Source organism: Lepus europaeus, chromosome 9 (assembly GCF_033115175.1).
Source record: "Lepus europaeus isolate LE1 chromosome 9, mLepTim1.pri, whole genome shotgun sequence".
Lineage (NCBI taxonomy): Eukaryota > Metazoa > Chordata > Mammalia > Lagomorpha > Leporidae > Lepus > Lepus europaeus.
Genome location: NC_084835.1, coordinates 71,153,056 through 71,170,927, shown reverse-complemented (window position 1 = coordinate 71,170,927; position 17,872 = coordinate 71,153,056). Strand labels below are relative to the sequence as shown.

The following is a 17,872-nucleotide window of genomic DNA, read 5'->3' as shown; positions in this document are numbered from 1 at the left end:
CCTTAGCAAGCTTGCTCAAGGTAACCATCCTGGTGCTGGTGGCTTGGCTGCTCCAGCCGTGTTTTTGTCCTGGCTGCTCCAGCCGTGCTGTTGTCCTGCGTAGGAAACAGCAAGTGTAGGGCTGGAACTGGTTTCCATGCCAAGCTCTTTGATCACGTCCCTTCCTGGCTGCTGTCATGGTTCCTGTCCTCCATGAGCACAGCATTCAACTCAGTAAGTACATGGGGTTGGGGTGTTGGTGTGGAAATGCACGCGAGGAAACAAACCCATTGGGGTTAGGGAAGCGGGACCTGTGGCCCGCGCCCGCTTTGGCTCCAGTGTTAGATACAGGAACTCGGATCCCCAGGGGAAGGGTATAAGTGTTGGTGGAGAGTGGCGAGGCCGCCCCCTGGGCTCCTGTTGCAGCTCTTCTCTTTCCTGTTGTTTTCTTATCCCAGCTGATCAGAGTCAGCTGTCAGGATGGCTTTTGAAACTGTGGGCTTCGTGGCAATACAGTGAACCCCTCCCGAGATTCTCATATACTCTCTCCAGCTAAAACTGTTTCCCATAATTCTTACAAAGTCACTTATTAAAACTGGAACCCTGGGGGAAAGCTTCGTGACATTGGATTTGGCAATGATTTCTTGGTTGTGACACCAAAGGTACAAACAACACAAGGAAAAGGAGAGACTAATTGAATTTCATCCAAATGAAAAGCTTGGATGCATGAAAGAACAGTATCAACAAAGTGAAGTGGCAGCCCAAGGGTGGGCAGTTGGCCTAATCCTTAAGCTGCCTGCTTGGATGTCTGTGTCAGTGCCTGTGTTTGATCTCAGGTCTGGCTCCTAACTCCAGCTTCCTGTTAATGCAGACCCTAGTGGGCAGCAGTAATGGCTCTCATAATTGGGTCCCTGCCACCTACGTGGGAGACCTGGACTGAGTTCCCTGCTCCCAGATTTGCTCCCTTGGATGTTATGGGCATCTGGGGAGTGAATCAGTGGTTGGGAGCTCTCTCTCTCTCTCTGCCTCTCTAATAAATTCTCTTCTAGAAAGACAACATATAGAATGAGAGAAAATGTTTGCAGATCACTTATTTGATAAATAATTAATATTAGAGACTATGTAGAGAAGTCTTTTTTTCTAAGATTTATTTATTTATTTGAAAGAGTTACATAGAGGGAGGGAGAGGGGGAGGGAGAGAGAGAGAGTGAGAGAGAGCTCTCTCTTTACCCAGTAAGCTGTGGTATAGCGGGTAAAGTTACCACCTGCAATGCCGGCATCCCATATGGGCGCTGGTTCCTATCTAGCTCTCTGCTATGGCCTGGGAAAGCAGTGGAAGACGGCCCAAGTCCTTGGGCCCCTGCACCCATGTGGGAGACCCAGAAGAAGCTCCTAGCTTCTGGCTTCAGATTGGTGCAGCTCCGGCCGTTATGGCCAACTGGGGAGTGAACCAGCAGATGGAAGACCTCTCTCTCTGTTTCTGCCTCTCCTTCTCTCTCTGTGTAACTCTGACTTTCAAGTAAATAAATAAATCTTAAAGAAATAGCAGCAAAACAAGGTAACAATGTTTATTAGGATTTGGAGACATCAGAACCCTTCGCTCTACTGTTGGGAATGTGAAATGGTGCAGCTACTGTGGAAAATGATACGGTGGTTCCTCAAAATGTTAGCCAGAGAATTACCGTGTGATCCAGCAATCCCCCTTCTGGCTGTAGACCCAAAAGGATGAGCATAGGGAGATGAAGAGATATTTGTGTGCCCATGTTCATTTGGTGACTATTCACAGTAGCTAAAAGGTGGAAGCAACCCAAGTGTCCATCAACAGATGAGCGGATGAAATGTGGTCCATATACACAGTGGAGCTGTCACGTGCTACAACGTGAGGACGTCAGCCTTGAGGACATTAGAATAAGTCAGTCATGGAAAAACGAACCCTAGGGGGGATGGGCACTTGGCCCTGTGGTTCAGTCACCACTTGGGATGCTCACACCCCAGATTGTCACGCCTGGTTCAAGCTCCTTCCACTTCTCTCTCTTTTTCTCTCTCATGTCTCTTTCTCCCTCTCTGCCTTTCAAATAAAATAAAGATCAATTAAAATTTAATAAACCACCAGTCCCATAAGATTCCCCTTACATGGAGTACTTAGAGTCGTCAGATTTATAGAAGCAGGAAATCAGAACGATGCTTGCCAGGGGCTGCGGGGAGGAGGGAATATGGGCTTAGTGTTTCATGGACAGAGAATCTCAGGTTTGCAAGACAAGAGGGGTTCTGAAGATGAGTAGCAGTGGTGGGCGCCCAGCATCAGGAATGTACCTAACACCACCCAACTGTCCCCTTAAAAGTGGGTAAGAGACTAAACGTTGTGTAGTGTGTATCTTACTACATTCTTTTAGAAGCTGGATTCCAGTACAAGTTTTCTTGAGGGTTATGTGAGAAGGATGGCGGTGTGTTCCGACGCGTCTCACTCAGAACTCCCTTCGGGCTCAGTGAGCTGCACGTACTGGTTTCACTGGATTCAGTTATATGCACTTAGGTAAAAATGCAAGAAAGTTAGCAGTTTCCTGAGAGCAGGCAGTCTGCCCCCTGCTCCTGCCCAGGGTACTTGTGCCAAGTCGGAGCACGATGCCTCCTTAGGCCTTTATTCTCACGCCTGTCTCTTAGGATTAAGCATTTTGCCAAACTGGAGGAGCTCTTGGTATTTTACAGTATCTGTTATTCAGCCAACAAGACTCCTAGGCCACAGTCAGCTACTTGTGATGCAGAAATGAAGACAGAAGGCCTCCAGGCTCTGCTGAGACACACTGGCAAGTGGAGGCTGGTCATCTGCCCTCAAGGAGTTTGCCATCTCTCTGCAGAATAATCAGATTAGTGTAAACACACATTTGAATTCATTTCATGCAAATCACTTTATGGATATTCACTTACATGTACACAAATGCATATTCCAATACTTTGCCATCTTCCAAAAAGAACACGCAGTACTCACAGTGCATAACATAATAACAATTAAAGTAAGAGAATTTTAGACGAGATCTAGGTAGAGACTAGTAGTGCTGGAAGGAGGTGAGACCATTGAGAGGGTTATTCCGTAATCGTCTCCCAACATAAATGCAGGCAGTCTGTGATTCAACTCTCAGCTTTCTGCAGCCACATGGACCGCTTAGAGATTCTCAGCGCTTGTTAAGAGTGGAACCGTGGCTGAAGAAAGCAAAGGTTCCACTGGTTCTCAGGTCTGGGGGGAGTTTTCCCGAGTCCTCAGGAAGGGGAGGCTGGGCTACCCCATGGGGCAGCCCCTGGAGCAAACACAGCAGTCACTTGTCTGGGGTCTCGGATTCTGAGGAGGCACCATGACAGAGAACAGGTCAGTAGGAGCATTCTCTGGGGGTAAGATCCACCACCCACCCACTGTCTGGCTCCATCCAGGGCTTGGCAGGCTACCCTTAAACAGTCCTCATGCGTGTGTACTTTTGATGGCCGTTATGTTACCGGAGAAGGCAAGGTTCTTGTCTTTGCGCAAGAAAGAATTCAGGCGTGAGACAGAGAGTAGTGGAAAGCAGAATAGCAAGGTTTATTAGGGTAGGGACATCCGTAAGAACAGATGGGCACCTCTCCAGACAGGACCTGAGAGACGGTGCCCAGTCGCTCAGACTGGGGGAGAGCGAGGTTCCATGGTTGAGTGGAGAGAGTACACCTGGGCAGGCCAGGCGGGCGGCTCAGCAGAGAGGCAGAGGGCTGAGCGCGCAGTCTGGTTGAGGCTGGGGTTTTTTTAATGGGATCGGTCTTGCCTTCCCACCTCTCTCCTCCTGGAACAAAGGACTTTTTGGATGTAAATACGAAAAATTCCTATCTGAGTTTTCCCCTGAAGTTATCAGCCTTAGAGGAGCCTTAGAGGTAGGCTGGTTATCTGGTAGAAGGGGCAGGGCGTTTGAAGTGCAGATACTGGGCTGCACCTGGGAGGTTATCAGGATGACTTTGAGATGCTGGACCTAGATGTCAACTCCTTAGGCCTTTGTCACACACACAGAAGCTCATTTCTGACTTCCTACCTAACCATTAGACAGCTGGCAGTGTCCAGGGTGGCTCTCTTTGGCAAGAGCCTGGGGCACAGTTATTCTGGATTGTAGGTTAAGGATGCAGCTGTATGTTTAACTCACTCAGATTCTGTTATAAACGGTAAGAAGCTGACCCAGGACTTGAGCTTGAATAAAGCGTCATTGATATCTCTGCAGAGTGACTCAAGGTGTGCCGGTGGGCGGGGCCAGGTTTTCCATAGAAAACCATTCTAAGTCAGTTCCAGCACCTGAACAAATAGTAAGCAAGGCTTCATAATTCCACTCTGGGAAGCGTGGGGATACCGAAGTATTTCTAAGTAACAGTTGCCAATTTCTCTTCTTAGCCAATGGAAAAATACATGGATGAGATGTTGAGCTTTAAGCTAATTTTTATTTTTGTAAATGTGCTCCTTCCTAAGAAATTAAATGATTTGCCTTATTGTATAGTTGAATTTGATCAATTATGTTTTGGCAGACTTGTGTTGAAAGTATGGTTCGGGGCCGGCGCCGTGGCTCAATAGGCTAATCCTCTGCCTGCAGTGTTGGCACACCGGGTTCTAGTCCTGGTCAGGGCGCCGGATTCTGTCCCGGTTGCCCCTCTTCCAGGCCAGCTCTCTGCTATGGCCCGGGAAGGCAGTGGAGGATGGCCCAAGTCCTTGGGCCCTGCACCCGCATGGGAGACCAGGAGAAGCACCTGACTCCTGGCTTCGGATCAGCGCGATGCACCGACTGCAGCGGCCGTTGGAGGGTGAACCAACGGCAAAAAGGAAGACCTTTCTCTCTCTCTCTCTCTCACTGTCCACTCTGCCTGTCAAAAAAAAAAAAAAAAAAGAAAAGAAAAGAAAAGAAAGTATGATTCAGGCATTAGGGTTCCTGTTGCCCCATTTTTCCTGGTGGAAGGTAGACTTTTTGTTGTAGAGGCTGTTCCTGGAGTGTTGACAGTGAGGAAGAACACACTTACCTTTCTGTTCTCTTTAGCAGTAAGCAAATATCCAGATCATCTAAACGAGGTTTCAAGTGAGTAAGAGAGTCATGTTAAAAGAGAGAACCCTTAGTTTTCTCATCTGTGTAATGGGGATGCAAACAGTGTCTATTTTACAAAGTTACTATGGAGTTTAAATATGTGAAAGCAAAGGGCTGGCTTGCTGGCACAAAGGGTTAAGCAGCTGCCCGCAGTGCCAACAGCCCTTATTTGTGTTGAATAACGTCCCGGCTGCCCCACTTCTGACCTAGCTCCCTGCTTATGCACCTGAAAAGGCTGCAGAACATGGCCTAAGTGCTTGGGCCTCTTCATCCACATGGGAGACCCCAATGGAGTTTCAGGCTCTTGGTTTCAGCCTGGCTCAGCCCTGCTGTTGTGGCAATTTGGAGAGTGAACCAGTGGATGGAAGATCTCTCTCTGTCTGTCTCTCCCTGTCTCTGTCTCTGTCTCTCTCTGTCTGTCTCTCTAACTATCTTTCAAATAAATAAATGAATCTTTTGTTTCAAAAACATGAAGGCAGGTACAACAGTGTCTGGCATATACTTGTAGTAAGTATAGCTTGTGTAGCTCAGCTGCTATTCTTTAACATTTTAGTATTTATTTTATTGATTTGAAAGGCAGGGAGACAGCAGGTTTATCATCCGCTGGTTCACTTCCAAATGCCTTCTTCCCTCTCTCCCTTTCGACAAAGAGACAGAGAGAGAAAGATGCCTGTGACAACTGGGACTGAGCCGGACAAAAGCCAGGAGCTGGGCACTCAGTCTAGGTCTCCATATGGATGGCAAAGACCCAGGTATGTGGACCATCAGAGCTGCTCCCAGGCGTGCACCAAGAGGAAGCTGGAGTCAGAGCTGGAGCCAGAAACTGAACCCAGGCATGCCAGTGTGGGACACAGGCTCTGATCAGCAAGGCAAAGGCAGGTTTTCTTCAAGAGTCAGTCAGCAGGGAGTCTCCTCAACCAGTGTAGTGTAGTTCTACTGGGATTTGTACAGGGTTAGAGGTCAAAGAGAGAAATCTGTCATTAAATCAAGAATTAAACTGTAAATTGTCTTTGATGGTGTTTTTGATTGATCTCTGTACGAGTTTGATAAGAGTGTAACTGGTCATTTGTAGGATAACTGTTGCTAAAGCTGGCTAGCTTCTCAGTAGAAAGAAGGGTGGGAGGGCAGGTACTGTGGGAAGAATCACCATGTTCTGAATGTTGTAATTATGAAATGTATGAAGCTTGTATTCCTTAAATAAAAGATTTCTGGGAAAAAAAAAAAAGCTAGCTTGAGAAATTCAGGTACAAAATGTGTTAAGCAGAAGTAGACGATGGTGCTTTTAAGAATAGCCTAGATTTTACTCTGAGTTTATCCACGTTAGAGTGTAGCAGTTCATTATAGGAGTCAGCAGAGTGCCAGCATTTGGAACACCCCAGTCATATTGAGTTTTGGGCAGCTACCAGTCCAGGAAATTTTCACTTGGGGCCTGGTATGATTCGAGTGTCCTAACAGTGAGGCCAGGCAAGGGTGGGCTTCCAGTGGGGCAGGCCTGTGCTGGACGTGCAGTTTGGACCCTGAACTGACCGTGAGCACTTGGACCCTCTAAGGCTTGGTTTCTTTGTCCATAAAATCGGAGAACTAGCACTTACTAACAGAGTTGTTGGGAGAAGTTTAAATACGAGAATGCAAATTAAATAATTAGCACTGTGCTTAATATAGTATGGGGAGCTATTATTAGCATACTTTAAAATTAATTCTGCATGCATAGATAGATCTTTTTCTAGAATCTGATCAAAGTAGGGCTTGGGAGGATTGAGAAAACTGGCTGCAGTTCACAAAACTGAGAAAATTCAGCCTCCTTGAAGTCTAGAGTTAGGGTCCAGAGTCCAGAATCTCAGTCCTAAGTCTGATCTCATCACTGATTTTATAACCAGAGAGGAAAAAGCACTTTAAATAAGGTCTTTGTTTGAAAAGCTCCAGGTCACCCTTTTGTATTCACTTCCATGTGCCATGTGATGAACCTGTCTGAGATGATCTCTGTTATTTTATCAAGCCAAGAACTAGAAGGCCAGGGCCCAAATTGGCCAAACATGGGCCTATTATATAAAGCCACCTTGAAAAAAAAAATCCTTCAATAATTTTAAAACATGTAGAAGATAGCCTATTTAAGACAACTACAAGAAGCATGAAAGATAAATGAAAACAGAAAAGAGTAAGGTCTGATCTTAAAAGGAAAAAAGTTGTGAGTTGCACATTTAATGAAAGATAAAGTAGACATGTTAAAAAAAGTAAAAAAAATGTAAGGCAAATCTTACATGTTAAAGTGATCATTTTAAGTGTGTAACTGATCATATAGATAGGAATAAGTGTCAAAGGATCACATAAGTAAGACCAAGTGTCTGGTAATAACAAAAGATGGAATTAAAAAGGAAAGAATGATCCAACATGGGAAGCAGGTCACACAGCATACTCATAGAATGACAAACACCCTAAATAGCACTCTGGCCTCAGAATCAGCCCTTATGGCATTCAGATTTGACTGAAAAGCCTATGAGAGCATGTCAGGCATGGAAAGCCAAGACACTGTGGCAAAAAGTGATCTACATGAAAGATCTCTGTGAGTAAGACCCCAGTGGAAAGAAGGGGCCATCAAAGAAGGAGGTACCTTTCTCTGAAGAGAGGAGAGAACTTCCACTTTGACTAGGGCCTTGTCTAAATAAAATCAGAGTTGGTGAACTCAAGAGGCTTCCATAGCCTTGGCAGCTCATGACAAGAGACTCGGGTGATTACTGACATCATAAATAAGGGTGTCAATTGTTAAATCAACAAAAAGGAGTCACTGTGCACTTGTTCCCCATGTAGGACCTCTGTCCTTAATGAGTTGAACTATGAGAATTAACGGTAAAACTAGTCTTCAAACAGTACTTTATACTTTGGGTGAAAACAGTTGAAATCTCTACTTAGTATAGAGTTGGTCTTCTGTATATCAAGATAATTAAAAATGAATCTTAATGAAGAATAGGATGGGAGAGGGAGTAGGAGATGGGATGGTTTGGGGGTGGAGGGTGGTATGGGGGAAAGAACCACTATATTCCTAAAGCTGTACCTATGACATTTGTATTTATTAAATAAAAGCTTTCTAAAAAAAAAAGTAAGGTAAGTACTCAAAGCAAAACAAAACAGTGACAATTAGAACAGAATACTAAAACAGGACAGAGCTGTAAAACTATAGAAGGCTTAAAAACAAGGCGGAGGTGAGTGCTAGGCCTAGCGGTGAGGATACCAGGATACCTGCATCCCACATCGCAGTGCCTGAGTTTGATTCCCGCCTCCAATTCCTGACTCCAGCTTCCTACTAGTTCCTGCTAATTCATGGGAGGCAGCAGTGATAGTTTAAATACTTGGGTCTCTACCACCCACCCCAGGGGAGACGAGGATGGACTCCCTGGCTGCCCAGCCCCGCCTTTGCAGGCATCTGGGGAGTGAACCAGAGTATGGGAGCACGCTCTGTCTCTCCTCAAGTAACCAAATTAAAATTAAAAGGAAAAGTTCTTGGAAAAGTGGGAAAAATAAGTTTATTTTTTTTTAAAAGGCACAGTACACATATATCCTCCATAATGATAAAGATTAAACCTATCTGAAAGTAAGTGAGCATGGGGCCAGCACTGTGGCATAGTGGGCTAAGCCTCCACGGGCAGCACTGGCATCCCATATGGGTGCTGGTTCCGGTCCTGGCTGCTCCTCTTCCCATCCAACTTCCTGTTAATATGCTTGTGAAAGCAATGGAGGATGACCCAAGTGCTTGGGCCCCTGTACCCACATGGGAGACCCAGAGGTAGCTCCTGGCTCCTGGCTTTGGATCGGCCCAGCTCTGGCTGATGTGGCCATCTGGGGAGCAAACCAGTGGATGGAAGACCTTTGTTTCTGTCTCTCTCCCTCTTTGTCTATAACTCTACCTCTCAAATAAATAAATGAAATCTTTTAAAAAAGGAAAGTAAGTGAGCAGCACAACCTTGGAGCATGGTCCCCGGGTTGCTCCTTGGTGGGTGACGTTAGCACTGTGACCTGGGGCTTCTGTTCAGGTGCTGTGATCCTGGGCCACTCTATACGTCCTTCCCCTGTGGGATTCCAGCCATTCCTCTCGGCAGCTGCAGCGTGTATGTAGGTCTTATTATCCCTGTAGCTACTGGGGAGGAGGCTGCAGCTGGATGTGTGTCTTGCTGCACTAGCAGATGCAGAAGCTGGGACCCAGGGCCCACTCTGGTGCCCAAAGCCCAGCTCTTCTTCTTTGTCTTGTTCTATCCTCCAGGGAACATTATTTCCTCAACAGTGGGACCACCTAGCAGTTTAGGAGAGGCTGCTCTTCTCGGCAAACCAGCAGACCAGCCAAGTGCACTGGCTCCTGGGTACCCCAGTAACCCACTGGCAATTACATCTCTCTCTCTTCTCCCATTTAGTTTCATGTGTGCAAAGTTCATCCCCGTTATTTAACTACTTCCTTCATATTTCTCTGTTTTCACTGTTATTACTAAATTCAGGCTACCATCTTGCCACTCCTTATGCTAATTACCCGAGGCTGCTATGTTGTTGTATATTTGTATTTATTTATTTTCTTATTTATTTAACAGGCAGAGAGAGTGATATTTTCTATCCGTTGGTTCATTACCCAAATGACTAGAACAGCCAGAGCTGGGCCAGGCCAAAGCCAGGAGCCCAGGACTCTATCCAGATTCCCATGTGGGTGGCAGGGACCCAAGTTCCTGAGCCACTGCTGCCTCCCAGGGTGTGCAGTATTAGCAGGAAGCTGGATCAAAGGCAGAGGAGACAGGACTTGAGCCCAAGCTTTCTGGTATGACATGCAGGTATCCTAAATGATAGCTTAACGGCCTGCCAAACATTCCCCCTACCCCGGCCATCAGGTTCCTTTAAACATGCAGATCCGTCATGCCTTGGTCAGCTGTGCCCCCCGGGACTGTTCTGATTCCCTGATATGGCCCAGATTGCTTCTCCTTCTCCCCTTCCTTGCTTCTCTCTGCCTCATTCTGTTGCACCCACACTCAACTTCCTACCAAAGGTTTGCCCTCTCCTCTGGGCCTCTGTGCCCCCCTCTGCCGGAGCGCTCCCCACCCTCTCCTCTGGCTCCTGCTGCTTTTCGCCTTCTTTTCTGGACCTGGTCTTCATTCCCTCCAGGATGTGCCGGCCCCATGCTGGGTTGGGTTCATCCTCCTGTGAACTCCGTCTGAGCCCTCACCTGATGCACACACGTCGCTCATTAGCACGTGTCCATCCTGTCCGTGGGAGGTGTCCCCAGCGTCTGGGACAGTGCCTGACACGCGGGCCTTGCTGAATAAATGTTTGTGGCTGAGAATCCTGTAGGAAGGGAGCCTCTGCATCCACTCTCCGAGAACTACCCCGTGACGGTACGGATGCCTGCAGAAGTCTGCAGGAGAGGTGTCGCCCGTGAACACCAGAGGTTCCCACCCGTTCTTAGTTTTTTAAAAAGATTTATTTATTTATTTGAAAGTCAGAGTTACACACAGAGAGAAGGAGAGGCAGAGAGAGAGAGAGAGAGAGGGAGAGAGAGAGGTCTTCCATCTGCTGGTTCACTCCCCAGTTGGACACAACTGCTGGAGCTGTGCCAATCTGAAGCCAGGAGCTTCCTCCAGGTCTCCCACATGAGTACAGGGGCCCAAGGACTTGGGCCATCTTCCACTGCTTTCCCAGGCCACAGCAGAGAGCTGGATTGGAAGAGGAGCAGCCAGGACTCGAACTGGCGCCCATATGGGATGCTGGCACTGCGGGCAGCAGCTTTACCTGCTACACCACAGCGCCGGCCCACCCATTCTTATGTTCAAGCATAAATCAAGGACCATGGGATTGTGAGATGGGAGGAAGTGTGTTCGTGCTCATCGTCTGTTTTCTTGCAGGCCATTGCTGTGTTTCTCACTTTGCATAATGCAGCTGCAGCGATCGTCTGGGGCTGCCAGAAGTGTTTCTGGAAAGAGGTAACGGTCATGCGCAACCCTGCTTTCCCTTCTCTCGTTTTACATCTTCAGAGAAGCCACCTTCTTTTGATGGCCCAACCTAGAGTCTGCCTTTTCCTGACACAGGCTTTGGCCCAAGGCTGCCTGGCAGGCATCACTCATTCCCAGGGGGTGCAGTTTTGACGTTGCGTTGATGGGGATGCTGGTGGACCTGAGTGGGACTCGGCTCCAGGCCAGTGCTACACCAGACCCTCGGGAGGTCACACTTCTCGCTGTCCTCGTGTGACCCTGAACCAACCTCCCACTTTGCTAACATGAAACAACATTATTTCTTGTCATGGCAAATTAGGAAGCTATTGAGTGGGAAATGTAGTTTTTAATCATCTCTTTGGGGGCTGGCATTGTGTTGCAATGGATTAAGCTGCTGCCTGTGATGCTGGCATCCTGTATAGGCACTGGAATCCCAGCTGCTGTACTTCTGGTCCCCCTCCCTGCTAATGCACCTGGACAAGCTTCGGAAGATGGCTCAAGTCCTTGGACCCCTGCACCCACGTTGGGAGACCTGGAAGAAGCTCCTGGCTTCAGCCTGGCACAACCCTGGCTGTTGTGGCCATTTGGGAAGTGAAACAGTGGATAGAAGATCTCTCTCCCTCTGTCTCTCCATCTCTCTCTGAGTAACTCTTAGAAAAAGATAAGTAAGGCTAGTGCCGTGGCTCACTAGGCAAATCCTTTGCTTGTGGTGCCAGTATCCTGGGTTCTAGTCCTGGTTGGGACGCCGGGTACTACCTCTTCCAGTCCAGCTCTCTGCTGTGGCCCAGGAGGGCAGATGAGGATGGCCCAAATGCTTGGGCCCTGCACCCGCATGGGAGACCAGGAGAAGCACCTGGCTCCTGGCTTCGGATCGGTGCAGTGCGCCGGCCATAGTGGCCATTTGAGGGGTGAACCAATGGAAGGAAGACCTTTCTCTCTGTCTCTCTCTCTCTCTCTCTCTCTCTAACTCTGCCTGTCAAAAAAAAAAAAAAGTAAAATAAAAAGACTGCTTTCTCTGCTTTATGAATGTAAGAAGATGTAAAGTGCAGGGGAAAAGCCTGGAAATGGTGTGCTCCTCCTTCCCCGTGGAAACTGCTGTGTTTTTCCTGATTTTATTTCTGGGCATGTAGACAGATAGATGTATTTACACGAATGGTGAAATGCACACTGTTCTCATTGAACACTGTCAGAGACCTTATTCGTGCCATTGTTTCACACTGGATGAAGCAGAGTATGGCGGTCAGTGCCTACTCAGAGGTGTTACGTGGCTTCCAGCATTTTAGTGGCAACATCTGCTCTGTGGTGGCAGAGGATGTGGTCTTTTTTTTATAATACTATGATTCTTTTAAGCTTTATTTATTTATCTGCAAGGCAGAATGAGAGAGAGAGATATGGGATGCTGGCGTTGCAGACGGCAGCTTCACCTGCTGTGCCACAGCACCGGCCCCTTGATGTGGTCCTGATGCACGTGAGCCTCCTCTCTTCCAGCCAGGAGCCTTGCTGAGCTGACCGCACCCCCTAAGGAACACAGGTGCTCACCACCTTACCCACTGTCCAGTGCTGCACGAGGCCTGTTTTGTCCACTATGTGTACATTTTACTAGAACCAACTTTTATTTTATGAGGTGTTTTTGTTTTTTGTTTTTTGTTTTTTTGTTTTTTTTTTTTTTTTACTTAAAAGGCAAAAAGACACCTTAAATGCTTGCCACAGCCAGGGTAGGGTCCTGCTGAAGCCGGAGCCAGGGACCCAATCTGGGTCTCCCTGTGGGTTTCAGGAACCCAATCGCTTGAGCCATCTGCTGCCTCCCAAGGCACACAGTGTCGGGAAGGTGGAATCAGGAGTGGAGCTCGGGCTCGGAGTCGGGCACTCAGCTATGGGATTTGGGCATTCGAAGCTTACCCATGGCACCAAATGCCTGCCTCTAGGATCTGTTTTGGAAAGTTGACTTCCTTCCTAGGTTATGAAAATAAGCTCTGTCTGGAGCCTGCATTTCATTGTCACCATCTACAGCTAGTTCTTTGTGTACGCATTCCCACATGCATGCAATTTGTCCGCAAGGTAATCCGAGGCTCGTGGAGTTAATTTTATTGCCTTGTGGCTCTGTTGATCACAGCTCAATTTGAGAACGCTGCTCTTCATTTGTTCGTTTGTCTGTGAACAGTTGTGATGTTTGTCCCACATGTCAAGTGTTTTGCTCGGCTCACAGCTGCAGAGGTGTAGAGGACTCAGTGAGTACTCTGCGTAACCAGAGTCGAACAGAGGAGCTGGGGTCAGCTGTGACTCCTGTAGAACATCAAGGGAGCCGGAGCAGAGGTGTGGGTGGAGCGGGAGTGCCCGCTAGCAAGTCTGCCGGGAAGGGGCAGGGACGCGTCCCCAGGGGCTGCATGTGAGCTGAGTCACACAGGCTGGGAAGAGAGTTTCCAGCTGGTTGAGGAGCAAGGGCACTCCTGGCAGGCAGAGGAAGCAGCAAGTGACGGTTAGTGGCTTACGGAGGCCCGGGGCAGATAGAGGCCACTGCAGGACTGGCAGGTGGGCTGTGGCAGAGAAAGGTCTAGTTCTGGGTCCAGCACACCTGAAGCCAAACCGTGTGACCTCAGTGCCTGGAATGTCCGCGTCTGTGATGTAGAACTCCTGACTGTTAACTAGCCTTTGATCCTGGCTTATGGAGCAGCATTCGCCCGCTGGCTTCCTCCCCGCTCTGTACTAAGGGCTGACTGCCCACCAGGGGGCGGTGCAGTCATGGTGGTGCCGAGAGCTGGAAGAGAGTAGAGATGAAAGATAAGCAAGAGGCACATCTTCAAAGCAGGGTGCTTCACAAATAGATCCTGTTTATGGAAGCAGTGGTCAGTTGGTTATTTAGTAACAGCTGAAAAGTTTTTAAAAAAATTTATTGATTTATTTGAGAGGCAGAGTTACAGACAGAAGGAGAGACAGAGAGAGAGGTCTTCCATCTGCTGATTCACTTCCCAAATGGCTGCAATGGCCAAAGCTGGGCTGATCTGAAGCTCTGGAGCCAGGAGCTTCTTCTGGGTTTGCCACGTGGGTGGCAGGGGCCCAGGGACTTGGGCCATTTTCTACTGCTTTCCCAGACCATTAGCAGGGAGCTAGACCAAAAGTGGAACAGCCAGGATGGTGGTGCCATAGGCAGAGGCTTAACCCACTATACCACAGCGCTGACCCCTAGCAGATGAAACTTAAGATCACCTTGATAGCAAACCACATTGTTTCTCTTGTCAACTCTTTGCTTTTCAATAGAATGTGTATATGTCATATCTTATATAAACTGGGTTTATCAAATCTTGCACTTTGTCTTCGACTAGCAAAATAATCCTTCTGAAATGTTCAGAATTCTTCAGTCACCCTGCCTGTCCACTTCCTATATCAAATATAGAAAAAGCTGTGCTACTCCCTGCCAGAACTTTCTTCCTCCGTGTGGAGCACTGAGTCCCTGAAACTGATGGGAAGGAGGGGATAGGGTAGGGCTCAAATCAGTGTCTCATTCCAGGGCACGCCAGCTTCACACTCCCCTTCCAAGCTTCCTTCTTCCTTTTTGCTAGGAGTAGTGAAACATGTCCCATAGCCTTTCTTCCTTCCTCCCTGTTGAGGTGGATTCGTTCTGAGAGGAGGAGCATGGTGGGGGCAGGAGGCACAGAGACACCACACAGACCCTGGGAGTTGGGTAAAAGCGGGCCAGAGGCGAGCAGCCTGCAGACTTATTTATTTCAGTTGGTACAGCAGCTTATATAGCCAAGGCAGCCAATCCGGTCAAGGGGCAGTCTGTGCCCTAACCAATCACAGCCTGTTGCCAGGCAGTTTCTGTTGCCAGTGGCTATCTTGGCATGGCCTTCTCATTCCACTGTACCTCCCTTCCTCCCTTCCTTTTTCTATTTTTCTTTCTTCTTCTTCCTTCTTTGTCTTCCTTCTCCTTCATTGTCTTCTTATTTTTAAGATTTACTTTATTTGACAGAATGACAGACAGATAGAAACAGATCCTCCACCCCCTGGTTCACTCTCCAAAGGAACACAATGGCTGGGGCTGGTCCAGGCTGATGCCAAGATCTGGGAAGTCCATCTGAGTCTCCCTCATGTGTCAGTGTCCCAGGCTCAGCTGCCTTCTCAGGCACATTAGCAGGGAGCTGGATTGGAAGTGGAGCACCTCAGGCTCAAACCAGGCAGGTGGCAGCCTTACCCGCTTGCTACAATGCCAGTGCAGTTTTTTCTCTTTCTTAATTTTCGCATCATACTAGGTAATTCATAGGACTGCTCAGATTTGGAGCTGAATGAACGAAAGGAATATTTGAAGAGACACATCTAGACTAGAAGTTGAACAAGAGCTTAATTTCTTTCCTTGTGTAGGTCACATCAGTTTCTTTCTCCCGTTTGCTTGGTGTGTAAAGGGCTTGAAGACTTGGCCCAGTGTCGTTTGTTTTTGACGAGTAAATGCAGCTCTAATGGTAAAAGTGCTTTGCTGAAGTGACTCAGCTCTGGGACTGAGCCAGCCTTCATGTGTTCCAAGCTGAAAAAGCCTCAATAAATATGAAATTGCACCAAGCTGTTAAGCCCCCAATAAACATGCTTGTCATTCAGTTGCCTTTAAACTGAAATTTTTTTTAAAGGGGGAAAAAGAGTTTTTGAAGACTAATTATGTCTCTCTGCTTTCACACAGAAAATACCTCCTCTAAAGATCTGCAGGTAAGTTAAAAAAAAAACAAAACCCTGTAAAATGCGAGATTTAATTGGATATTGCTAAACCATTTGTTGATGAGTCATACTCTGGTTGCCAAAGAAGAATTTATGTTTGTATTATAAACACTTAAAATCCTATTTTGTGTCTTGTTTAAAATTTACTATCTCTCCTTTTTTTCTGCACTTTTTTCTACACCAATCCGTGCTAGATTTCAGCTGTTTGATGCCCAAATCTTCGCTAATAATTGTGCAATTCTGGTGGAGAGTGAAAATAACCAACATGGGAGTGACTTAAAATTTGTAATATAACGCTCATAGTTCGTTGGCACTTTGAGATTTTCCATGCGGAAAAAGCACTAGCCTGGAAGTTCTGGTATCTGAGTGATAGTCCTGGACTACAGCAGGATGACCACAGGGCAGGTCTCATACCCTTCGTGCCTCAGTTTCCTCGCAGGTCCAGCCTCCTCGGCCCTAATTCTCCCCTGGTCGCCTTGCTCTGTGACAGCCTCCTTCCTCCTCTGCAGTAGCTAAGAAGCTCAGTCCCGTGGACAGACCACCAGCAGAGATGCTCTGATGCATGGATTTCGGATTTTCGCTTCAGAGATTTCTGGGCTTTCAGCCAATCCTTTCCACCACCACCACCCCCCCCCCCCTTTATTTTGTCTTTATTGCAGGCTGAAGCTTGCAAGAAGAGCACAACACCACAGGACTCATCCTCTTGTTTATTTTATTTTATTTTTTAATTAATTTACTTATTTGAAAGAGAGAGAGAGAGATCTTCCATTTGCTGGTTTACTCCTCAGATGGCTGCAACAGTCAGGGCTGGTTGAAACCAGGAGGCAGAAGCTTCATCTGGGTCTCCCACTTGGGTAGCAGGGGCCCAGGTACTTGAGCCATCCTGTGCTGCTTTCCCAGGCCGTTAGCAGGGAGCTGGATGGGAGGCTAGGCGTTGCAGGTGGTGACTTTACCTGCTATGCCACAGCACCGGCCCTGTCCTCCTGTTTAAAAGGCAATTTAGCAGGTGTTCTAGAGAGGCGTAGTAGCTCACTAACACCTGATGGAGTTGGGTATTGCTTACAGCCGAGTGTGGCAGGAAGCAAGGCAGTGTTTCACTGTCGCAGTCTCCTGCGTCCCTAAAGGGCCATCTGTTTCAGGGTATCTCTAGGGCTCACTCTCTATGCATGGGGGAGCATCCCCTTCCCACTACAGGAAGACACCAAACCCAGTAGCATCCTCCGCTCTTCCCCTCCTGTGCAATACCAGGAAGACCCCTGACCATCTCCCCTCCACACACACTGATATTGGCCTTGGGTTCTTCTCAAGGCCATTTGTGTGTGTGCCTCGACAGTGGGCGAGGAGAAGCTGCCTGAGCTCTGACTGTCCCAAGCTCCGCCTCCCAGGGTTCCTTGTGCCTGCTCTCCTGCCTGTGGCCCAGTAGCTGTGCTGATCTGGGTGCCGTCTTGAACTCCATGTGGTCGTAGCGGTGAAGACTCCTGGAGTAGCACTACTGTTGTCAGCGTGACTACATGTGGCAGGTTTGTGTATGTCACATATGTGTAGTATGTCTGGGTAGGTACATGAAGACATAGAATGAAGGATTCTGTATGTGGGGGGGATATGTAGTGATGTGAGAGGCCATGTGACCCAGGCCCCTAACAGTGGAAATGCTCTACTCAGTGCTTTTGTCCATGCCTCTGACCGTCTGTCCTCTGCTGCCTGATGGACCAGGCAGTAGTGAGGATCTTCACAAAGTTCACGGGAAAGGTGTGTTATGAAAAACTCTGCATGGGCTTCAGAACTTTTTGCACTGAAATAAACGTAGTTCCATTTTTCTGCAGATTTTTTGAAGTACCTTCGTATGTTTTGTAGTATTTGTAAAATGGAGAGAGAGAAAAGACTAAGAGACAGTTTGGGTTTTGTGGTGCCTTCATTTAGGAAGAGAGAATGATTGATGAAATCTAGAGACAAGGTCTTTTGGAATAGGAAATGCAAGAGAGGAACTAAAAAGCAGTGGTTACTGAACCAGCTCCAAGTCAATTTACTGATTAATGAAGATCGCTTTCTGAAACTACCTGTGATTGGCAGTGTTAATTTGGTTTTGCAAGACTTTTTTTTTTTAAAATGTGGTGTTTTTTTTGGTGGAAATCTCAAAATAAACAGAAAAGTAGATGGAAG

The 17,872-nt window shown here is 47.5% G+C and overlaps 1 protein-coding gene across 10 annotated transcripts in view; it reads left to right on the top strand.

Annotated features, from left to right (window-relative positions):
• TMEM241 (transmembrane protein 241) overlaps window positions 1–17,872 on the top strand; it is a 125,473-nt gene that overhangs the window by 32,454 nt on the left and 75,147 nt on the right. For 9 of the 10 annotated variants that reach the window (XM_062201466.1, XM_062201461.1, XM_062201467.1 and 6 more), the window contains exons 5-6: window positions 10,925–11,002; window positions 15,678–15,703. In XM_062201466.1, the coding sequence (XP_062057450.1) occupies window positions 10,925–11,002; window positions 15,678–15,703 (104 nt within the window). The remainder of the gene's footprint in view (window positions 1–10,924; window positions 11,003–15,677; window positions 15,704–17,872) is intronic. The other variant, XM_062201462.1, reaches the window with a different exon arrangement.